General features: G+C 38.7%; 1 protein-coding gene across 3 annotated transcripts in view; it reads right to left on the bottom strand.

Moving 5' to 3' along the window:
• NR3C2 (nuclear receptor subfamily 3 group C member 2) overlaps positions 1-25,796 on the bottom strand; it is a 363,135-nt gene that overhangs the window by 69,046 nt on the left and 268,293 nt on the right. For 2 of the 3 annotated variants that reach the window (XM_023227427.2, XM_023227421.2), the window contains exon 5: positions 7,117-7,261. In XM_023227427.2, the coding sequence (XP_023083195.1) occupies positions 7,117-7,261 (145 nt within the window). Of the gene's footprint in view, positions 1-7,116; positions 7,262-9,372; positions 9,724-25,796 lie in introns of all 3 variants that reach the window. The other variant, XM_023227400.2, reaches the window with a different exon arrangement.

Below are 25,796 nucleotides of genomic sequence, written 5' to 3'. Positions count from 1 at the left end.
CCCTCCGAAATGCTGGCAGGCCACCCCGCATGCGGACAGCCCACCCCAAGGGACGAATCAGGGGAGAAGGGACGCAATCTCCCAGAAAGCATGCCAACGTGTATGACCCCAAGTCAAAGATCAAACTGCATACTTGATCTCCCAAGTCACATGCTTCACCCTCTTCCAAGGTTACTTTACTTCCTTTCGTTCCTGCTCAAAGCTTTTTAATAAACTTTCACTCCTGCTGTGTAACATTCGCCTCAGTCTCTCCTTCTGCCCCTCAGTCAAATTCTGTCTTCTGAGGAGGCAAGAATTAAGGTTGCGGCAGACCCAGACGGATTCCCCGCTGGGAACAGTGGGGCCACGGTGAGGCCGGCAGTACGTGTGCCACCTGCAGGGGGAGCTGCTTTCATCGTCAGGCCGTCGGCTGGAGGCCTTGGCCCTCTAGCTGCTGGTGGGAGGTCTGGTTTTTCATAGGGTCCAACGGAAAAATAAGGCATGGAAGGAAGACTTGTTCCCTTCTTTTGAACTTCATTCCCTCATACTTAACCAGAAATTAAAAAAAAAAAAAATGGAAATCTCAGGAGTAGGTTTCTCAGTGGAAGGAAAAAGGGTGTATGGGGCAATGGGAGGTGGAAGAAGGAGAGAGAAGGGGAGAAGGAAGGAGGGGAGTAACAGAAGGGAAAGGAAAGGAAACAGGGAGAAGTGAGAAGAGAAGGGAGGAGGGTCAGACACTGGAAGCTGCAGAAATCACACAGCAGTTTCCCAGTGAGCCAAGGAGAAGTAAGAAATCCTAACGTGAAAGAAGGAGAAGGGGAAGTGGGCTGGGGAGAGACAAGGAAGAACAAAAGCAGCCATTGAAGGAGGAGCTGATCAGGTTCATCCTACATCCCTGACTCCTCTCATCAGAACTCATGTCCCCCAACCATCGCTGGCCCTAACCCTGCTGGGGTGAGGGTCCAGGCACACAAGTCACCTCCAGCGGCTCAGGAAGATCCACCACCTCCTGTGGGAAGGGACACTGGGGCTCGCCATACCTCCGACCCCTTCCTGGCCTCCATGAGGATCCCCTGATCCCAGCCTCCACCACGGTGGGACAGACTTTGGAACACACAACCCATTTGGAAGCCAGGCCTCATGGAGCTTCAGAATGTTAGGTACAGAGGGACCTCATTGGCACTTTAATGTTGGCAGGATGGCCCGGGGAGAACCCTCACTGAGGACAACTGGACTATGCCAGCACACTAACCCAGCGACTGGGGACACAAAGAAACAGGTAGCACCCCACGAAAACATGACAAGTAGTAGCCGATGGCAACTGAGTTGTGTACTCATCTAATGGAGCTGCCCTCACACAACTAGTGCTTCAGACTCAGGATGGTGTGGGTGGAAGTTTCCCCCCGGAGAGGCACGTGAAGTGCCAGTAAGACTTCAACCCTCTTACTCTCGCCAACAGTCTGTGAACCACAACAATCCAAAGTTCAGACGCTGAGGACAGTAAAACATCATCAAAAACATTTTTTACTGGGCTACTACTTGAGGTGTATAAGCAAGTCTTTAATATATGTTTAATTTTAAAATATCAGCCAAGATGTAAAAGAGTAATACTGAACCTTCATTTCAGAACTTATAAAAAAAATGAAAAAAAATAGTCATTACAGGCTTCAGTGGGAGTTTTAATATGTGTAGTGAATTGATAAGAAATTTGAATACTTGCAGCGATCTGTAGCAATATATGATAAGCTATTTCAAGGTAAAATTGAATAATTAATCATTTAATACATATTTGAAAAGTTTTGAGTTTATAATAAGAAAAGTTCTATGTTAATTTAAAGTATTAACTAACATCTTCACCCCAATGTTTAATAAAAAATTAGAAAGAATGTTTCCTTTATTATTCCCTATTTCCCACCTTTCCTCCATCTGCAGTGATGCTAATACCAGAGAATAAGATCTTTGGGAACTTTCAGATCTGTGTCACAGTTGAAGGTAAACCCAAAGTTTGGTTCCTCTGTTTTAAATATTGCAATGCCTCTGTTCAGGAAAGCCATGCATCCCACTTCATCATAAACTTCATCCTCATAATTAGAAATGTAAACTTAGGAAGCCCCTTTCAGACTGATTAATAGATTGTTTGGTTTATTTGTTCAATAATTCATTTATTCAGCAAATATTTATGGAGTACCTACTATGATTCAGGCACAATGCCAGCTGCTAGAGATTCAAAAATGATTAAGACAGAGTGTGTGACTTCAATGAGGTGTGCCAGTGAAATAAGGCAGAGATACACGCACTTAAGAGCTGGCAACACCAGGTGGGAGGTGGTGTAAACAGCCAAGGGTTGGTGGGAGAGCAAGCGAGGACCACATCGGTGTACTCTGCCCTCAAGTGAGCTGCATCACTACTGCTTTACACAAAATGCCAGACTGCTGCCTTTGCTGTTGTGGAAGGGTACGAAAGCACAGGTAATGACTCAGGGAAAGTGTAGAACATGTTCAGAAGATAAACGAATGTATAAGACATTGGCAGGCAATGTGTGAGGCATGCTTTGAGTTTTCTAGGTCACACCTCACTGGGATCACAAAAACATAAAACATGATAGGGTAGTCGCATCTCCTTTCTTAAAGTCATCTCTTTCCTTGCAATCCATGTCATGACATTCCTCTTTCAACTACTACTTCCAAAATGAGTTCAAAATGTTTAACTTTAGCCAGGACACCTCTTTAGTTTCTGACCTGTAGAAATAACTGCCTATGTAATGTCTTCTTGGATAATTTTTCAAAGGCAAGTCAATCTTACCCTTAAAATTGGTCCCAGGCTCTCCCTTCCCCTGCCCTTCCAAACCTGAGTCTTCTTCCCTTATTCCCCATCCCAGTGAGGGGCACCAAATCCTTCCTGGCACTTATGGCAGAGGCTTGGAAGTCTTCCTAGACAGCTAATTCTTCCCCCACTCCAGTCCTTGCCAATATCCAACCACTAGCAATTCTTGTTGATTTCACCTTACACTATCACCTGAATTCCCATCGCAAGATCTGGTTTCCCAAGATCTGCTCTGACTCACTTCTAACCCCTTTTCCATTCTGCATTCAGAGGGATCTTTTCAAGAAGCAAATCTGGAAATGCTACCCCATCACTTAGAATAATTCAATGGCTGTTCCACTGCTCTTAAAATAAAGAGCCAAGTCTCTGATGTGGCCTGTGAAATCCACAGTGCCTGGCCTTAGGCTCCCCTCCAGCCACACGGTCTTGCTCTCAGTTCATTGAAGGCCCATGTTCCTTCCTGTCACTTGGCCTTTGCACATGCTGGTCTCTCAGGCTAGGTCGACTTTCCTCCTCATATACTTCCTTCACCTGGGGAACACCAGTTTAATCATTCCCAAGGAAGACTTCCCTGACTAGATCAATTTTCCTTTCAATACTTATCGCAATTATATTTTACTTACAAAACTCAGTATTTCTGTCTCTCTCATTAGACTGTATGTTCTATGAGAGAGGGATTTTTTTCTCACACTCTTCTAAAACTACTGCTTAGAATACTGACAACAGTTAATAAATATTCCTAGAATAAATGCAAGATGAAGCATGTATACATATGCATTCGGGCATGCTCTGTAACTTACTGATTTCCCTAAAAGATACAGAATCTATCATGGTACCCAGTGACGGAGCTACCACATCGAGCTCTCTTTTTGATGCAATTTGACCAAAAGGCTTCATATAATTTCCAATTGTTTCCCCAGAGTAGAATCCACCCTAGCCCCTTGAAAAACACAGCTTTGCTCTGTTCTTTCTAGTTGATAGAAAGAAACCCTACAGAAGTCTGGGTTGGGTTGAGGTCAAAAGTTTTAAGAGCAGAGAGCAAAATGTCCATTCTAATAATTACATCAATAACACTTAACTACTTTTAATATTAGAAAGCATTTATCTTTTGTTGTTTCCATTTTATCTGTATCAGTATTCTCTAGAATAGACAAATACACAAAGCTTATATGACCTTTTCTTTTTTTTTTTTTTTGTTTCTTATTTATTTCCAAACCCCTTTAAGTACATTATTCCCAGCCTTCAAATATAAGGTGCTTTCCCCTAAGTTCCATTTATGAAAAAAGCATTCTTACAATTCTGTAATTGTTTGGAGCCCTTTATATTCAGATATTTATAAACAATTAAAAAGTAATAAGTGACACCTAAGAAAAGGCAACAAAAGAAGAGATTTTGACTTCACTACACTTACGAATATTTGTGCACCAAAGGACACTTTCAACAGAGTAAAAAGGCAAGTCACAGGTTGAGAGACATATTTATAAATCATGCATCTGATAAGGGTTTAATATCCATAATACATAAAGAACTCCTACAACTCAAGTACAAAAAGACATATACTCCAATTAAAAAATGGGTAAAGAACTTACATGAACAGTTCTACAGAGAAGATATACAAATGGCCCATAAGCATATGAAAACATGTCCAACATCACTAGCTACTAGGGAAATGCAAATTAAAACTACAGTGAGATACCACATCATGCCTACTGGGATGGCTAGTTAATAAAAAGAAAAAAGTGCTGGCAAGGATGTGGAGAAATTAGAACCCTTGTACATTGCTGGTGGGAATGCAAAATGGTGCAACTGCTGTGAAAAAAGAGTGTGGTGTCTCCTTAAAAAGTTAAACACAGAGGTACCGTATGCCCAGGGATTCTAATTCTAGGTACTGAAATAACTGAAAGCAGCATCTCAAAGATATATTTGTATACCCATATTCAGTGCAACGTTATTCATAACAGTCAAAGGTGGAAACAACCAAACTGCCCATTAACAGATGACTGGATAAAATATTTGCTGTAGTCATGTTCTATAAAGTCACAGCAGCAAACACTGAATTAGCAACTGTACAACTATCCCTCCTATAGGGGAAGTCTGGGGTAATGGTCCTTACAACCTCTGGTCACATTTCATCAACTGATCTATACCTAATTTTGTTTTGTATGTATTTCTGTTTAAAGACATCTTACTTAACATATATTCCTGATTTGTTGACATTGAACTACAGCCAGCAGAACCATAACTTATGCTTCAGTAATGATTATCTGATACACCTATTTTCTCTGTGAGGCACATCACAGCTTTCTTGAGCTGAAGAACACTAGCTAGCCCTTCAGCACTACATCTAGCGGCCAGCCATCTTAAAAGGTGAAATCACCAAAAGGTATAAAAATGCAAAACATGTGGCACTAAGACTGTGAAAAGGATGAGTGTATAGCATGAAAGCTGAAACAAGATGGTGGAGTGGCCCCTTGTGTGAGCTCAGCTGCAATGTGCTCTCTTGGCAACTCAAATTCCTTGTTGCTCTGCATTTGTCTGTGAATGACCATGAAAATCCTGTGAGTATTGACTTTGAGATTACAAATAAATGCATTCAGTAAGCAAATATGAAACTACAGAATCCACTAATGAGGACTGACTTGATATACCTATGATGGAATATTATTCGGCCATAAAAAGGAATGGAATTCTGATACATACTAAATTTGGATGAACATTGAAAACATTAGGCTAAGCGAAATGAGCCAGGCACAAAAGGACAAACATTATATGATTCCACTTACATTAAATATACAGAATACGCAAATTCATAGACTAGAGGTTACCAGAGGTTTATGGGAGGGGATAATGGGGACTGATTGTTGAATGGGTTTAGAATTTGTTTGGGATGATGAAAAAGTATTGGATACGGATAGTGGTGATGGTTGCACAACAATGTGAATGCAATTAATGCTACTGAGTTGTATGCCTAAAAATGAAAAATTTTATGTTATATGCATTTTATGACAAATATTAATAGATGTATTAATAAGATTAAATGAGTTGTTTTAATCTTCTGTTAAAATCAAATGTTGAAACACCAATGGCACTAATAGAGATTCCTATTTACTCACATGTCCTTTTAAAAGAAGAACCCTCTTTAATATGTTTTTCTTTCTGGTTTATAGAACATATTTTAAAACGAGCTTACTATTCAATAATATCAGTTGATAATTGAGGAATACAAGTTAATTAAATTGTGCATGTCAGTTGCTTGACTTTACTTCGTGCTTCTGGTGAAAACTGATGCAGTACTAGAATTATTCTTTTTGATAAATTGCCAAAAGAAGGCCACCTCGAGAACCAACAACTGATGTTTCTAATTTATGTTTGGAATAAAATTGTTTTTGCAGTATATCACATGTGGGCAAACTGGTCCTCTTAGGTAAATTACTATTGGTACTATTGCGGTATGTTGGCATTATCTGTCTATACTTTTCATCTTTTGCATTACTTTTCTTGCTTTTATCACCAACCTATTTCTCATCTGCCTCCCCTACTGAAACCCCTATTTTCCTATTGCTAGAGAGAGCCATCTGTTAGACTATGGCTGTAGTTACTATCATAATTCAAATATTCCCTTTTAAGTATTTCTTGACCCAACAATTACAAAGAAGCACTGCTAGATATAAACATAAATAAAATGTGCTAATGAGGAATGCAAACAGTATTAAAATGTAAACTTAAAATAGGAAGGAATTTGTGGCCAAAGAAAAACCGATTACAATTCTTTCAGTCTTTAAAATGCATCATAAAACTAAAAATGTTTCGCTACAGAATAACAGTTTGGCTTCTTTTATGATGGCAAAGAAGGGTAATTACAATTGTCATGAAAACACATTGAGCAGCTGTATACTGTTAACAAAAGAACCATTATATGATGCTCGTAAAAGCTGGCACTTTATACATTCACATTTCCTAGAAATTAGATCGTCTTCCCAATTGGAGTCGATACCAAAAGAGACTGTTTTCTATTAATTGTGGCTTTGTACCAGTCAATTCTCAGAGCCAACTGGATCATCTTTCTTTTGGGATATATCCCACATATTATTATGTGGAATTATATATACTGATTTATATATACTCAGAAGTGTACAGTGTAATGTTGCAAAGAGTAATTTTTAAGTTCCTAGAGATCTGTAAATCTTTAACGTTAAAAAATGCCAGTTTCAGTAGATTTTTTCACCAACATATACCTGTTTAGAAATTACTGAAAGAAAGCATAACGAATAACTCTGCAGTTTATTTTATGAAGGCTAATTAATAGGTACTTACTCATTAAAGACTAGGTCTGGTGCAAAATAGAGAAATTGGCTGTTCGTATGTTTGTATGATCTCCAGCTCAAGGCAAATGATGATAGACACATCCAAGAATACTGGATTAGGGTAATTTGGTCCTCAAGAGGCAAGTTTTTAAATCCTGAAGAACAAAACAATTAATCACAGAAATACACTTAGCATTTAAGTACATTCCAGGAAGATGCTTCTTAAGTCAACCCCAAACAGCCACCTTTCTTTCACTTTTCTCTTCCCTAATAGACTCAAATCAATTCAACAGTCATTTACAGAGCTCCTACCCACAGGCCCAGTCCTGTTCCACATTTCACTTTAAATTCATCCTAAATTCTAGATGAGGGTAAACTGCCAGGGCAAACTAAAATTGCAAAGTTCAGTGAGTTTCAGTGTGGATGACAGCCTAAAACCCTTAGTTAGATTGAGAGAATTTGTATTAACCTGCAAAACTTGCTTTGTCCCACCCACAATTAATAACACTAAAATAAAGGGTAATCTAATAACCGTCAACCCCTGCGTGTCTGCAATAATGGTGGGAGATTTCATTCTTCATGAATTTGTGGTGCTTAAAAAATGAGCATGTGGTGCCTCCTATGGTCCAGGTTAATATCAGATTTTGATAAAGTTCTATGGTAGAACATGTTTCCTTGGCACCTGTCCTCCTTGCCTGACAGATTCAAGCTCTTCTTTTGTTCTTTCTTTCTTTATTTTTTAAGATGGAGTCTCACTCTGTCACCCAGGCTGGAGTGCAGTGGCATGATATTGGCTCACTGCAACCTGGGTTTCAAGCGATTCTCCTGCCTCAGGCTCACAAGTAGCTGGGGTTACAGGTGCCTGCCAGGACGCCCAAATAAATTTTGTATATATATATATATATTTTTGTTTTGAGATGGAGTCTCGCTCTGTCGCCCAGGCTGGAGTGCAGTGGCGCGATCTCGGCTCACTGCAAGCTCCGCCTCCCAGGTTCACACCATTCTCCTGCCTCAGCCTCCCAAGTAGTATTTTTAGTAGAGATGGGGTTTCAGGATGGTGGCAAGGCTGGTCTTGAATTCTTGACCTCAAGTGATTTGCCTGCCATGGCCTCCCAAAGTGCTGGGATGACAGGCATGGGCCACTGTACCGGGCCTTCTTTTGTTTTATATATACTTTTGTTTTATATATGCCCTGTCTCCAGTGGCATCATGTTATTTTTCTGCCTGTGGAGTTGCACTGGGTAAGCTCCTCTTCAAAGAATCAGTCAGTGGAGCTTTCCCCAACTTTTACAGCTGCTGTCTGACCGCAGGTAATCTAAGAAACTGCTTTAGATTAATAAACTGGGACAATGGAATGGCAATTTCTAAGTGATGTTTCTGTAGATTTAGAGGGGCCTCATTAATTAAATCCCATGAAACAAAAAAATGACTAAAATAGGAATTCCAGGGACAATTTAAAGGGTGCTAGGGGGCAAGGTGATTTTTTTTCAGACAGAAGAGTCATTCCAGGTCTCTGACAACTTACTTGCTAGGCCTTGGCTTACTTGGTCTATGCTTAGATTAACACTAGTTATGAGCTGCTAATAATGTGCTTACCTTGTGATTTCATGAACAGAATGTATTTTATCTTATTAATATTTTTGTATGACATTTTCCATTTTGATCAACATAAGAAGTGCATATGTAATTTTTTTAAATTTTTAATTTTTATCTTATTTTTGAGATAGAGTCTCAGTCTGTTGCCCAGGCTGGAGTGCAGTGGTGGGATCTCGGTTCACTGCAGCCTCTGCCGCCTGGGTTCAAGCAATTCTCCTGCCTCAGCCTCCTGAATAGCTCTGAATAGCTGGGATTACAGGCACCTGCCACCTGCCACCACGCAGGGCTAAATTTTTTATTTTTAGTGGAAATGGAGTTTCACTATCTCGGCCAGGCTGGTCTTGAACTCCTGACCTCGTGACCTTGAACTCCTGCCTCAGTGAGCCACCTACCTTGGCCTTTCAAAGTGCTGGGATTACAGGCATGAGCCACTGCGACCAGCTGTATCTGTCATTTCAACAATAAAATCCTTAACCCTGCATTCCCAGAAGAAATGAGCACATTAACCATATTTTTCCTATATACTTGATCAATTTGCTATCAATTACAAAAATCTGATATCAGGATTTCATAGAAAGCTAACTCCTACTGCATGGTTGGAGATGGCGAAGTCAGTTGCCCAGACTTGTTAAGTTCAGGATGCAGCACGTGAAAGGAGAGGCAATCCTACCTGGAAGTACCTTTGCCCACTTCACGACTTGGATCATCTGTTTGCCTGCTAAGCGGTTGAGTGTGGAGAGCAGATTTTCGGCCGTATCTGGTTTTGAGCTGTCATAGCCTGCATACACAATTTCAGGTTCAATGTTTTCAAGGACCATAACAGGGGAAGGTGTGAGTGCTCGTGAGATGGTGGAGAGCTGAGGAACCAGTGCTGTGTTGACGGAGGGCTCTTTTGCAGGAGCGATGTACGTTGTCCCTTCCTCTGGGCTTTGCGGGGGTGGGGGTGGGGGTGGGGGCTGCTGCTGCTGTGGCTGCTCCTCGTGAATCCCTTTTAACTTTCCCAACTTCTTTGACTTTCGTGCTATAAGAAACCGTAAATGATAAGGACAAATTAAAATTATGTGTGAAATATGCTGACTCATATTGCTTAAAGCACAGTTTTCCTCTAAATAGGTCTTGTTATGTCAATGGGAACATGATCGTTTATTCCACTAAGAGAAAACATATAAAGCCCAATTATTATTACTTACTATGGGTATTAGGATAACAAATTCCTTCCTTCTTTCATTCATTTTACAAGTCTTCACTGCCTGTCTCCTGTAAGAGACTGCATAAGCTGCATACGAACCCAGCTAATATGTTCAGTATAACCAAGCCTTACCCTGTCCTCAACAAGTGTTCAGCCTAGTGGGGGAGGAGTTAAGAAATGTACCACCACTGTACTGCAGTGCAGGCAGAGATCGGAACCATGATAAAAACGAAAATGGCTAAAATTTATTGAATGCTTAACTAACACCAGACACTGTTCTGAATGTTTTATATAAATTAACCAATTTAGTACTTTTATGAGTAGATTCTATTATGATTCTCATTGTAGAATAAGGAAACAGAGACCAGAAAGTTTAAGAAATATAAGATCACATATCTTGTATATCTGAAATAGAGTTTAAAGGAAGGGTAAATTACTTCATATGCGAATATGATGGAGGTGGTGGGGGAAGTGGGAAGGTTGGGAGGCAGATGGGTAGATGGATAGATAATTGGGAAGACAGATGAATGAGAGAACGGGTTAAAAAAAAAGTTCTGAAGCACCAAATTGAGCTTAGGTATGTGAGAATTACTTATATTACAAATGTAACATTTCAATTTATTTAAAAATTCTTGAAGAAAACAGACACCTTCTACTTAATCCTAACAGTCATGAGCACTTACAGGACACAAATTTAATGTAGAATAGGACTATGTTATACCAATTAACTTGATTTAAAAATAGAGTAATTTGTGTTTATAATTATAGCCACTAATATCATATTCATCACAGAAAATCTTACAATTCAGATAAAAGGTAAGCCATCAAACAACAAAAGCTATATTAAATATTGGAACCAGGCTTAAAAGATAAATAAGACATAACTACTGTCTTTAAGAAGTTTAATATTAACAAAAATTTTAAACTTCAATAATTATAGACTGTCTCTTTAATAAAAGATTTGAGGCATAGATACTTGATTTTCAGAACTGTTTATCAAGGAAAAGCAGATGTGTCATATTCATGTATGTTAATAGAAGATGCTGCCCAGGCACTAGTAACCAGCACTAGTAACCCACATACTTCTGATGAATGGATGAGTGGGCAAATGAAAAATACTCAGCAAAGTGCCTCAAAAACTAGACAAAACAGAAAAGAACCAAGCACCCAGGTAATCTAAAAATACAGTCAACTGATGACTCTATCAGAGCTTAAGAAAATCCTTGGGTGCTGATGAGTTGATGGGTGCAGCACACCAACATGGCACATATATACATATGTAACAAACCTGCACGTTATGCACATGTACCCTAGAACTTAAAGTATAATAAAAAATAAAATAAAATAAACATGTCATGACAAACATAAAAAAAAAAAAAAAAAAGAAAATCCTCAATAGCATTAATCTTTTGGGCAATTAGATAAACTCTCTTCTAAGTCTCAACTGATTCATCTGAAAAATGGGCATGACAAAGTTTCCCTCTCTTATCTCTCAGAGAATAAATGGGTATGACAGATAAAAACATGTTGGAAATTATTATTAACATCTGAAACAATATGTCAATGTCACTTCCATTCTTCCCCCATAATTTTGTAAGCATTAAAAATATTCCAGCACATTAAAATGTTCTCATCCTTTATAGGACCACATCTGATGATAACCATAATTTAATTGACTAGAAACAGCCAAGGGTGATATTTTCAAATTTTATTGAAAGTGATATTTGCTTGCAAATTAGTGATAAAATTCATATTGCTTTAGGCTTTCAGTCTACAATGCTGTACTTATTCTCACGGCTGATTTAAGATCAATGATAGGAAATATCACGAAGAATACTTAACATATTCTCCAGCACTTACACACAAGGCTGTGGTCTGTAGCATAAACCTAGGGAGCGGATTATCAATATCACATTTAGCATTTCAGGTACATTTAAGTTTATACTGTGATTTTGTGACTATATGTAGGACATCTGAAATTGAGTAATAATCCATATTTACTCCAACAGTTCAAGGTAATAAATATCTCCAGTGTATCTTTGGCCATGTGTATTCACCCAATATCTTTCCTAAAAGGACCAAAAATATGGTTACTTAATTAATTATATTTATATCAAAGTAATGTTTCTGAAATGCTTGAATATTTTATACTGTTCTAATACATGCTGTATTGTAAAATTTAAGCTCTTCAAAGTGGGTAATAATGTCTTATGTATCCCTATAAAATCATATCACTTCCCATGATGCTTATGGGTACCCAATAAAAATGTTTGTTGAATAAATTTACCTTATTTTCAAATTTTAATAAACATTAACAAACTATTACATATATAAAGTATTAGTTTACTTCCCTGTGGGAAATATGGGCAAGCTTCTGAGATTTTATGATAAAATTTCTGAATTGTTAATTACTATTCCTTTTCAAAATTTCTACTGTGTAATGACCCATTTGTGAAATTATTACTCTTAAAATACCGTATCTAAAATAAGCCAAATGTATTTAAAATTTCACGTTCCAAGCACAGTTCAAAAGAGCTTTAACTTGTTTTCAGCATTCCAAAGCTCACCAAGACCCTATGAGAGGCACTATTTTCATTTTTCAGGTGAAAAAACTGAAACACAGAGATTAAGTACTTTTTCATATTGCAGAGCTAGTAAATACCAGGGTGAGATTTGAATCCAGCTATGGCTCAGAGTTCACGCTCTTAACCTCCATGCTACATGCAGTCTCTCTTCCAAACCTTTTCTCTTTATCTAATTTGTTTAATTTTTATACTTTAAGATTAGCTAGCATAAGCTTCAAATCCAAGTGTATAATTAAGATGTTTGCTAATTACACAGGAACACTGTTGGCTGAAGATACTTAAGGAACATGTTTCTATTATCCAAAAGCATCATTGAGCATACATTTGGGAACTTAACCACTGTTTAGCACCTTACTAAATCAATATTGACTTAATGGCCATTGTGCTTTGTGAGCTCATGGTCCTAGGTGACCAGACCCAAACACCATTTTCTCCATTGCCAGCAACAGTAGCTGTGTGTGTCTGTGTGTGTGCATGTGCAGTATACATTAATGTGACTGTAAATGTCTCCCAGTCCCAATTAAACTCACCTAAAAGAGGAGTTTCACTTGTTCTACCTGGATGTTATAATAACTAGTACATGCTTAGTTGCTGCCCTCAGGTGCCTAGTCCTTAATTACTAGTAACATTTTGGCAGCCTGTCTTTCCTGGAACTGCTGGGAGACAACTCCTTAGATTCTCGTGAATTGTTCCCTGAGGAACTAGCATTGGGGAGGCCCTGCTTCCTATCCTGACCAACCTGCAAAAGAGCAGGCAGAGCACATCTCGGTGGGACTCTATTAAAACTGAAAGATTTCTAATGAGTTCTCAACATTCACAGGAGCTTTGAAACATGACATGGCAAGATTTCCTTTTTTGCTTTGCTCCACCTCCTGAGGTTGGTATGACCTGCTACATACCCTTTTGATAAGCCACCACTGTGGCCAAATGATTTACTTTCACCATGTAAAGATTCTTTAGTCTTAGAAATGGTCATCAGGACAACTTCCCTCTCTGGAATATAGTAAAAGAGTGATATATAGTAGAGTATGGAATCTTGTTCAATTACAGTATTTCATTAGAAAAAAATAAAGTGAGAATTCTGTCATTGCAGACATGCTTCATGCCATGTCTCGAAATTTTAGGTCTTGGCAGTAAACATCAGAGAGGCTATATTGAGGTTATATTAAAATATATATTTTTCTGTTCATAGGCCAGATGTAATTACTGCCCATGAAACAGTAACAGCATTCTCCCCTCTTGCCCCCACCACCCACTATCCTCTTTAACAGACCATTTCTCCCATCACCCTCATACATGGGGGCACGAATTTCAGCCCAATAACCCTAATTGTGCTTTCCTGTCTTCCTTATCTCTTTATATGCATGACCTCTCTTTGCTTTTCTACTGCCAGAGGAGGAGTACTCTCAAAGATAGGGGGCAACTAAGTAATCTGGCCATGAAACCAAAGGAAGCAATGTCATCCTTCTACAGGCTTAACAGCTAATGTGCACTAATAGGGAAAAGATCATCTAAGTCAATCCCAATGCAATAAACACCAGCAGAACTGGGTCCTAGGGCAATAAAAAGCTTGTCAGTTGGTTATAAGGAAGTAGCATTTCAATTGTTTATAAATACTCTTAGAGTGGTTAAGAAAGTTGAATACAAGTTGTTTTTTTAAAAGTGTCTCCAAATATTCTCAGACTAATCTATATAATTTAACAAGTTAACATACATTATTGATTTTGTTGACATAGGAAACATGCACAGACATAGAAAACATGAGGCAAACACAAACTCAACCTTTGATCACTTTAAAAGATATTCCAAATGAGTGGGTATCCATATATTACATTTTTTTTTTTTTTTTTTTTTTTTTTTTTTGAGATGGAGTCTCACTCTGCTGCCCAGGCTGGAGTGCAGTGGCACTGCATTGGTTCACTGCAACCTCTGTCTCCTGGGTTCAAGCAATTCTCCTGCCTCAGCCTCCCGAGTAGATAGGATTACAGGTGCCTACCACCACACCTGGCTAATTTTTTTATATTTTTAGTAGAGACGGGGTTTTACCATGTTTGGCCAGGTTGGTCTCAAACTCCTGACCTCAGGTGATCAGCCCACCTCAGTCTCATATATAACATTTTAATGTGTGTGCAAAGCTATCCACAGATATGTGCATCTGTATCTATAATACATATAACTTTGTTGCAATTGTTATATAATAAGTTTATTACTTAGCAAATAACTAATATCCACCCATTGTATAAGAAGTAACCAGTTTGTGAGCAATGTAATGCTGACTAACAAGATCTGAGCCCTGATAAGAGATTACAATCTTAGGGAAGTTGAATTGATACATAATAAAGTAATTAGGTTTATAAAACTGGCTATGATAAGTTTTGGGTCATTGGCATTTACAATATATTTGGAGAGAAAGACAATGGCAGAGAGAAGTTGTTTTCTCTCTATAGGGGGAGAAACTATAGGGAGCTCACACTATCCTGTCCCCTCTGTAGTAATTTCCACCAAGCCCTGGTTTGCTTTTGGTGTGAGGCAGATTACACTGAAGGTCTATGAGGACCAGGACATTTTGCTCTATGGGGATCCACCTGGAGTCAAGTGCCACTGACCCACCTAAGAGGATAATCCCTTAGGTCAGAAGTCAGAACTGGGCAGAGGGGCTCAAGGGAATCTGAGGGAGTCAGAATAGGGGTTCTATGATTTTACGGAGACAATAACAAGTTTCTGGAAGATGATTCCCCACAATAGAAATATCATACCCTCCCTATTGGAGACAGACAGGAAGTCAGATAGGGACAAAGCTGGGAAGATGTTTTCCAAGGTTCTTCTGGGCTAGACAGATGGTGAGCATGATTACTTTTATGGCATTTGTAATTTCTGTAGCTATATTCTTTTTGCTCCTCTAATATGTACATTTTTCATCCCCCCTCCCCTTCTTAATGCCAATCAAACTCAGGAATGTGTGCACACAGAAGCGGTTTTCAAGGTGAGACAACACGTCGAGGTCTGGCCAGGCTGGGGACCTCATTAGATCAAAGAAGAACCTCAGGGGGAGAGGAAACTCAGAACATCAGAGAAATAGCTTCTGGTAATCATCTCTGGGCAAAGGAGAAAGCTTCTGAAGCTTTCTTGTGCTCAAGGCCTGACTGGTTTTGAATGGAAACAAGACAGACCACCGCTGGACTGTGTGGCATGGGGCTGGGGCTGCCCTATAATTCTGAAGTGCCCTCCGGCACCTCTTAGGAAGAACTGCAGCAGTGGTGAGGCAGAGAGGTGGCTGGTGCCTCCCTGCCAGGGTGGATTGATTACGCATGACAACTCCTACTTGGGCCCTGTCACTGTTGTGCTGATATAGACCTTGAGGAGTATCAGAAGGGAGTAACAAAATGACAAATCCTCTACCCGCAAAGATCTGAACAAAACATGCTTCTGAAAGAAAAAAACGTGGAAAAGACTGAGGTTGACTTATTCCAGAGTAGAGGATGAGGTCTATGAGAAGCCCAATAACAGTTTCAAAAACTTAAAGAGACATTGGCTAAATCATGGGGAGCATCTACTTTCTATTTCCACTGAGGTCAAGATAAGATATGAAGGGTTTAAAGGGCAGAAGAAGGGATTTAGATTAGACATTAGGAGAATTTCCTCCCAGCATTCTGGAATGTGTTATGGAGAAAGCTTGGAATGTACTACTAGCAAGAACATGTACTATTCTTTTCTAAAAATTCTAAGATAATAGGCAGACAGGCATCCTGCTTGCCTGAGGGCAGTTCTGCCCTAAGGTAGAAGAAAGTGATTAAATGAGTTATTGAGATCTGGTGGCCCTACAATGCAAGTAAGTAAGACCCTCTGATGTACATTCCAGACTTACATTTGTCTGAAAGAAATCTCTCTGGTTCATACTTTTCTGAAAAACAGAAATAAATCCCTTATATTTATATGTGTGGTAAAAGATAATTTCAGAAATATGTTTCCAAAATATGCACAAAGGGCAAAGACTGTGATCTCAGAATGCCTGCTTGAGAGAATGTCCAGCACCATGGGAAAAAAACCAAACACCTAACATCCTCTGTGCGCTCTTCTTCGCTCTATCCCACCCCCACCCTCCTTTTTAAAAAAGTAGTTTTGGTCGGGTGCAGTGGTTCATGTCCGTAATCCCAGCACTTTGGGAGGCCAAGGCAGGCAGATCAGGAGGTCAGGAGATCAAGACCATCCTGGCTAACACGGTGAAACCCCGTCTCTACTAAAAATACAAAAAATTAGCCGGGCCTGGTGGCGGGCACCTGTAGTCCCAGCTACTTGGGAGGCTGAGGCAGGAGAATGGCATGAACCTGGGAGGTGGAGTTTGCAGTGAGCCAAGATCACAGCACTGCACTCCAGCCTGGTGACAGAGCAAGACCCCATCTCCAAAAAAAAAAAAAAAAGAAAAAAAAAGAGAAAAGGACTTTCACCATTATAAAGCAAGTTGTTTTCTCAGTCCTATATGTAAAACACACTCTTTGGTTTCTTGTAATCTTGAGATTACATTATTTTATTAGTGGTGAAAATAGTAAAGAGCTATCATTAATCGAGAATCTGTATGTCAAGTACTAAGATAACAGCTTTTAGAAATATCCCATTCAATGTCTTCATAAGCACACTATGGGGTAGGTACTGTGTTATCACCGTGTACAGAGGGGTAAAGTGACGTATGCAATAATTGTAAGTAGCATTAGAGGGAAGTGACTTATTGTAATGACATGAAACACTACAATAGAGAAATCCCATTACATTTGCAGACAACATCTAATGACACCTAATCAGAAGGTCAAAGGGGGTGAGAAGAGGATTGACAGCTGAAATGACTTTTCTAAATTATCTCTAAGGTCACCACTGGATCACCTCTGTTGACAGAGATTAGTCTTTTAAATAGGAGGCTTGTAACAACCTGTGCCAATACACAAGAGGTTTTCACTTCTAACTCCCTGGGCAGCACAGTCAACTTCTTCACACTGGAAGGCTATTTTACTGTTACACACAACTCAGGCTTTTTGCTTTTGCTCCCTGTTATGACACCTTGATTCTAATTGGAGGAGAATTTAACAATGCAGAAATCAATCTAGTCTGTATAAAAAATAGAACTTACTAAGGGAAGAACCTACTACTTTTATTAAAAATAAAGTTCCTGAGCTCCGCTGCAACTGGTAAGTTCTTCAGACAAATATATCATTATTTAGATGTAAATATCTAAATCAAATTTATATTCTTTAGAAAATAGAGTATCTGCTTTGTAAATTCCTATTCTTTGAGGATAACTATGCTGAAGATTGATGCATGTGCATGTGTAAAACAAACAAGCAAAAAAGAAAACCTCTACGTAGTTTTATAGTACATTTAAAATAAGAAAAATAGCACTATGATAGCTGTAGTCTCACAGCAAATGGCCCCTCCCTCAGTTAAAAAGTTAATTCTTTAACAGCTTCAAGGGCTGCCTTCTTGGCATATGTTTCAGCTGAGAATTTATTACATGAAACATGATCTCATTGAGCATGCAAGGTAAATAGACTCATTAAGAATGTTTTATGAAGAAACATTACTGTTCTAACAAGGTCACAGGGGTGAATAAGGTATGAGAAAGAGGCAAAAGGCAGTGACCTGGAAATGGACTACAGCACTCAGCTTAGTTTACTAGGCCTTCCCAAGTTCTAGCATGATCTTCACTAGACTTGGGCTGAAAATAACTAGTTAAATGCTGGAATCTACAGTGGTAGAAAAGTCCCAGGAAGAGCCCTGCGCATACCTCCTCACACTGTCAAGTCAATTCAAGCAGGGTCCATATTAAGCAAATATGATATACAAAAATAAGAGTTTACCAAACAGATCGATGAGGGGAATAGTTACAATAAGTAATAGTTTTTACAAAACAAAAATTTAAGCGAAAGATTCCTTCAATAAGCACTTAAAGAATATTTAAACTATAATACATGTACATTTGTTTGCACATTACTTTTTAGGGCCGTTTAAATTATTCTGTTCTTCCTCTAAACATCTGTTGCTACTTTAGTGCAGTGGTTTCCACATCTTGGTCCCTTGATTATACCCAGTGACTTGGAAGTACCCAAGACTTCTAAGACAGCTAAGGAAGTTGCCTAAATGTAATTTCAGAATTTTTTTATGATTATTTTGTGTACTAAGAAATAAAAATTCTTAATGAGGAATAAAAAAATATACACAACAGGAGAGCAGTTTTATCTCCAATATTAATTTTCTTCAAAATATTTCTTCCCTCTTAGTTCAACAGTCTTTCTGTGAAATAAATTACTTACGGCTACATCATTATAATTTTAACTATTTCTTAAAGAACTATTACTTAACAACATATATTATCAAAAACCACCTTAATTATAATCAAATCATAAGTAATCCTTTATATTATTTATATGAAAAGAAAACTGAGTTTTACTCAAGAATACTAATGCTGCGATTATAACTGAATCATTAAAAACTATAAAAATTGCTTAGTAAGAAAAAGAACTGATGAGTCAGATAACCAAACAAAATAATAATCCTGTGAATTGATACAAAAATATTTTTCACAATTGCTTTACCAGTCTGTATTTCTGAGTTACTCTCTGTAATACAGTAATACAGTATTTCTGTATTACTATCACTCTAGTATTAAGAACATTTTACAAATGCAAGACAAAAGAAGCTAAGCAGAATTTTTAAACAATCTTCAAGTCAGAAACTAGTACTACTATAAAAAAGGATAAGCATAGTAAGGACATACTAATGAGTTAACAGGATACCACGCAAGTTGGAGGGCAAAATTAAATAGGCCCGAGGAAAGAGAAAGCAAACCTTAATAATTATTGCTTTTATGCATTTAAATATTACTCCACATTTTATTCCACTGACATTATCAAAATTAGTCTAAATTAAGAATTAATAGTAGCCAATGATGCATGTATTTCAAAAAAAGTTATTTTTCTAGGCTGGGATCTCTTCAGGATACAGACTGAATTGGTCTGCAAACTCCCAGATAAAGCAGAGCCAAACAAAATGGCCTTTTTTGAAGAAGTGATTGTCTTGCAGTTGCTTCTCCTGTTTGGATTCCAGCTTGTCTCTGCACACAGGGTTGGTATTGCAGCATCCTGAGGCACTTTGATGATGTCTTGTGCTGTCAGGTCTCAGGGCACTGCCGAGGACCTGGTGGTGAGCAGGGCCACGCCAGAGTGGCCAGAATGGGGGCAGACACACAGGCTTGCCCTGCCCTGCCCAGCTTTGTTTACAAGATTAACTTCTATTTTTTCATTTGGTATTCTGCCACAGTGTAAATTCCACAGCTTTGGTGACTCTCTCAAAATCTAATTCTGCACAGCAGGCTGAATAAATGCCTCTTTAAAAGAATGTGCTTCCCATTTTAGTTTCAAAAGTGTTCTTCGTATTTCTATCATTTAGTCATACCCTACCATCCTAAAGGAAAACGGTCCAAGAGAGAATTTAAGAAAGTTCTTAATACATAAGATACCAGCTCACTGAAAATAAGCTTTTAGGGACAGTTTAACATTAAAGTTTTATTTATTTTTTTTTTATTTTTAGTGATTCCTTATAATCTGTTATTTTCCATTCATATGAGATTGAACCATAGACTTGGATAGAAACAGTCAGCCGTTATCCATCAAAGCTGTGAAGGACCCGTCCTGGGAGGACTTCCAGAAATTTTAATGTGGGTAGTTCAGGAAGGGCAGCTGGGACATATCTGAAAGTTTTTTGGTGGGGAGATTTGGGGCTGTAATTTACATTTAAATCGCTATTAATTTTTAAAGTAACATCACATTGATAGTCCAGAAATTAAACAAAACAGTTTTCGTTTCTTCTCTCAAGTTGTTTACCACTTACTTGTTACTATTCTGCTTATGTTCTAATGGTAGGTTTCCCTTCATTTAAAACAAAGTCTGCTGCGTGTGGTGATCTTCACACTTATATTCCTAGGCCCAAAGAATGATGGATCTTCAATGAATGATTTCACTGATGGCTTTGTTAGTGTAAGGACAAGCCTCTCCTGGTGTCACAGGGTGGTCATGGCTGTCACTCCAGTGAAGCTCTTGACTAGGATAGGCTCTTCACTGCTGACTTGGAATAAGGCCAACCTCGTGCTATGATTTTAAAATGGGTGATGTGGATCTAAGTCATGTACTATGTAAAACTCTATTCTTAACCCTCATAATAATTTCAACCCCCAAATTTAAATGGGACTAACAAAAGTCTATATAACCTTCCCTTTAGAGCATTTTTATCCTTTAGCAATTTTTTTCAGACCCACAGTTAAGATTAGACATTCTCTTTTATATTCAGATATTCTCCCTTTATAGATATGATCATAGAGGATAAAGATCATAAGGCCATGTCCAACATGATATGCTCTATACTCGTTTGTTCAGTTTCTGAAGTATTATGCTTAGAACTTATCGAAGTATTATATTGCATGACACACAGTAGGCACTAAATAAGTGCTTACTGAACAAACGGAATGAAAGAGCAAATAAACAAATAAACGAATGCTTTGCTGACCCTCTATACCAGGTTACATTTCTTGATGTGATAACTACAGCCACCATTTTGGAAAGAGAGGATGTTAGGTTTCACCCCAGACCCCAATGAACTATGCTAGTAGTCTACCTAGAAAACAATTCCAGGCAAGGCTCAACCCAGCATTACACTAATAACAAAAGTAGGTCAAGCAACCTCCAAGAAGCAAAGCCAACTACAGGAGCAGAGGACCTGACAGTCCTGTGGCCAGGGGGACCAAATGTTGTTTTCTCTGGCTGGGCAGCAAACAAGCAGGCAATCCTACCACTTCCAATCTTGAGTGAGTCTAAAGAGAGAGGAAACAGGGAGAAGCCAAAAAGAAAAGAGGCCTTTAGCTTCACAGAACCATACTCCAGAAACAGACTCCAGGAAAGAGGCAGTCTATATGCTTAATCTTAGGGCCCAATAAACATCATTAAATGAGCCACGCAGCATGGGTTCCTTTTTGTAGGTGGAATGATGGAAAGTGTCTTTGACCTTGACTCTCCCTTCCTTATGGAAAGGGCAAGTGATGCAGAGAAAGACTAATTTTCCCCTGCCCCAAATGCCCATCATCAAGTCAAGGTTTTAGTACCCAAACTGTGAGCACACCAAGAGAATGACAGCCTTCTAGACCCAGAAAGGACCTCATAAAACACGCAGTTTATTTTAAATGAGAGGAAATAAAGTTCCAGAAAGATGAACTGGCTTGCCAGGGTTCCAGCTGAAAGAGGTGGCATGTACACAGAGACCCACCATTTCAAGTTTAGCGGCCTGTTAGCAGTGTCAGCACCAGAACTCTTATGTAGAAGGGACTTAGAGAAATGTGGGAAAACACATTTGCTTCATAAGACATTTATTGATATTTATTTAGGATAGGTTGGAAGGCATTTGGTGAAAATTATGAGGGGAAGGCCAAAAACCTCTCCCAAGGCCATCCAACAACCACTGTAATATCTGTTTAATTTGGCATAAACACAAAACCATCCAAATGGAATTTCAGCTTTTTACAAAATAGTTTCTCCAGAATTACTGTGAGAAGCTACAAAGTTGGATGACAAAGTTATCCATGACTCTTGGTGGCCAGCTTGTTAGTAGATAGCCAGTGAGTTGTCTTACCTGTGTGGGATGTGCCTATGCTTGGAATGTGCCTATGTTCGGTAATCACATACCAATACAATGCCTTCATAAAGTACCCAGTAATTACCATGCACCACTCTAACTGTAAATTTCAAGGAGACACTAAAGAACTGTTGTAGACCTGCCTATCAAAGCCCTGTGAATTGAAATCAATATATGATAACATGTGAGTGTTAGATACAAGTTGAAGACCCTGAAGGCAGGTCACTACGGTGGTGTAAAATCAGTTTTTCTAAATACCAAGCAGCATTTGGATGAATAGACCTATGATGACCATATTGCCCTCACTGTACACGGCCTAAACTCATCTCTCTGGAAAGTTAATCTTTCATAACATTAACATCAGTTTGGTTAAGACATCACTTACATAAATTATTCTCAATATTATCAGCTGTTATAGTCCACCCTTTATTTTTTTTCACTTGGTTCCTATGCTTAAAAAGCTAAACAAAATTTTAATCTTATATTTGCAGGGAGCTTGTATCAACCAACTTCTGAGAAACACATATAATATATTACAAAAAAGACGAGAAAAGAAATTAGAAATTTGGGAAACGAACCTGGTAAGATACACTATGTAGCTACTTCAACAACTCATAAGGATCAAATATGATTTATGATTACCTATATATAAAATCATATATATGAATATATATATATTCATCTCTTTATCCTCAACTATGCTTTAATTTACTTACTTCCCAAAGTATAAATAACTACTAGAAGCTATGGATATTTTAAGGGCTTAATAAAAGTAATGGGATATAACTGAGAAGTTCAAATGACAAAAGATCTAAACAAAGATGAAACACATAAAGCCAAAGACTGAAAACAGAGATGGTCATACTGCTTCTCAAACTCTGGTCAATGGGTGAGCTTCCTTATGATCACCTCAGGGCTTACTCAAGATGCAGAATCTTGGGCTGCCCAAAGTACACATGGCAGAGTATCTACCAGTGGAGGTTGGGAGTCTTCATTTTTAACAAACTTCCCATGTGATTTTTCCTGCACATTGGAATTGAGAACTATCAACCGAAAGGTTCTGAATGAGATTACAGAAAACAGGAGAAAGAGAGAAATTGAGTAAAGATGGTTTGTTAACAGGAAGGAAGAGAGGGAGGGAGAGAAAGAAAGACAGGTATTAACAATTTGGTCTACACCATGGTTTCTCAACTTTATTGACATTTTGGGGTGGATAATTCTTTGTGTAGAAACGGTCCTGTGCATTGTACAGTGTTAGCAGCATTCCTGGCCCTCTACCCGAAAGATGCCAATAGCAATCCCCCAACCTCCAATTGTGACAATAAAAAATATTTCCAGAATTTGCCAAATGTCCCTTCCGGGGATAAAACCACCCCTGGTTGAGATTCACTGTTCTATACTAAGGAAGTTGTTAAAGCAAGAACAGTGAACTAGAAAGATCATGAAATCTCTTGGGTATATAAAAAATGATCAAATGAAAACTGAAATAAGAAGCATGATAATTCATTATGCTCCTAAAGTTAGTTTCCTTAATAGCAGAAGTCATAAACTGGAAAGTGAACTCAGCGTAATAAAAAAATTCATTTTCATCTTTCAACATTTAGCATATTTCACACAAACATTTGCACTTCTGACACTGCTTGAAAAAAATTTTTTTTGAATCTGGCAATACCTGCAACAAATAGCTAGATCTGAAACTGGCCAGTCCCTTTCGCATGGCAACAAACAGCTCGACCTGGACTGGCCACTGCCCTTTGATGGAGTGTTCACTTCCTACCCCCATGCTTTATAGCTGGGTGGATTCTATTAAAAAATTCCATAAACATGTAATGGGTGTTGTAAGATATTGGAATATGTTTTAAATATATTTATTTAAAACTTACATTTAGTTTCCTAGATGCCAAAGTCTTAGTAGTAGGACCACACTTTTAAACTACAAACATAATTTACAAGCAACACAAGCACAGGTACACAGTCCACTACAGAAATACCCAAAGTTTAGTGTAATCATAATATCAGGTTTATTATCACAAGACATGGCCAAGTAACCTGCCACACCCAAAGGGCGTATGCACTGACTGACAAGCACATATCCTGGATGTTATTACACTCATAAAAAAATGAGTAATGACTGGTTGATCTCAACACTCACATTCACATCAAAATTCAAGCTGGGCTTCTACAACACACTTCCTTACTAGCCATCCATTCAAAAGAATATTTGTTCCTGTGATAGAACAGGGCTTCCCCTAAATGCACACTTCCTTCAGCTGTGTTGCTGCTACTGGTCCCCAGGGTCAACTTCCTGCTGACACCACCTGGAGGTAAAAAGGTCCACACCCCTAGGTTTACAGTCTATGTCTCATCTTTGAAAGTTGCACCTCTTTCCCTATCCCATGCCAATTTAAGTGTACAATTAAACATGATTGCAATGTGAAGGAATTTCCAGGTATGAGCTCTACAGAGTTACTTCAATTACGAGTGCAGCTTCACACTCCTCAGTTATCTAGGCACACATTTTTCTCAGGGATGAATGCCTTATAGCAGTGGTTCCCAACCTTTTGGGCACCAGGGACTGGTTTTATGGAAGACATTTTTTCCTTGGACAGCAATGGGAAGGATGGTTTGGGATGAAACTGTTCCACCTCAGATCATCAGGCATTAGATTCTGATAAGGAACGCGCAACCCAAGTACCTCGAATGTGCAGTTCACAATAGGGTTCATGCTCCTATGAGAATCTAATGCGGCTGCTGATCTGATAGAAGGCGGAGCTCGCCTATCACTCACCTCCTGCTGTGTGGCCCAGTTCCTAACAGGCCATGGACCCAGTATTGCTGCCTTATAGGTCCAGCCTGATAATGCTCTCTTTTTTCAGCTGGAAGGCTTCTCTATTTCCCGGAAGTGGAGCTGCGCTACTGTCTTTGTGTTCATGGTCTTAAACATAGCACTGCTTATTTCCACTCTACTCAAGTGGCCACCCAGACAAGGGATTAGGCTTCCTGTCAAGCTTGAAGTTCCTGGGAAGACAGGTGCTCCTCCCACCTGAAATCAGTACAGATCCCTGACTCTGACCTTGGATTACATGTATTCTAGAAACTGTGGATTCCAATAATTTAGTTGGTAATCCCTGGGGGTTTACTCCACTAAGCTCCTCAACTAAACCTTTCACCTTAACCTACACATCTTGGGTTTGCTTCACTCTTGATTTTCTTTTATTTCTATTACCTCTTACTCTTTGCTTTTTTACATTTGTTTTGGGGGCTCATTTATCCATCCTTTACTCTAGGTCAACTCATCCTAATTTTCTTTTACCTTAAACCTAATGAGGTTCAAAGTTCACTACAAACCATCAAACCAGGATTGAAATTCCTACCTTAACAGTAGCAACAGCTATTCCAACACCCCATTTTCTTCCATCCCGGTGACAAAAATTTCAGTTAAGTAAGCATAATCAAGAAGTTCAAACAGTACTTAGAATTCCTTGCCAAGAACTGAAGAGACATAAGACTTTCCTGCAGTATATTATCATTTAAGAAGTTGCCAAATTATGCTATATAAGTCAACAATAAGGATCAATTTGGAAACTGCACTGTCCTGGTGCAGGGATGGAAAACATATTACACTAAAACTTTGTTAAAATACCATCGTTGGAC

This window comes from Piliocolobus tephrosceles, chromosome 3 (assembly GCF_002776525.5).
Source record: "Piliocolobus tephrosceles isolate RC106 chromosome 3, ASM277652v3, whole genome shotgun sequence".
Classification (NCBI taxonomy): Eukaryota; Metazoa; Chordata; class Mammalia; order Primates; family Cercopithecidae; genus Piliocolobus; species Piliocolobus tephrosceles.
This window is presented reverse-complemented; position numbering and strand designations above follow the sequence as displayed.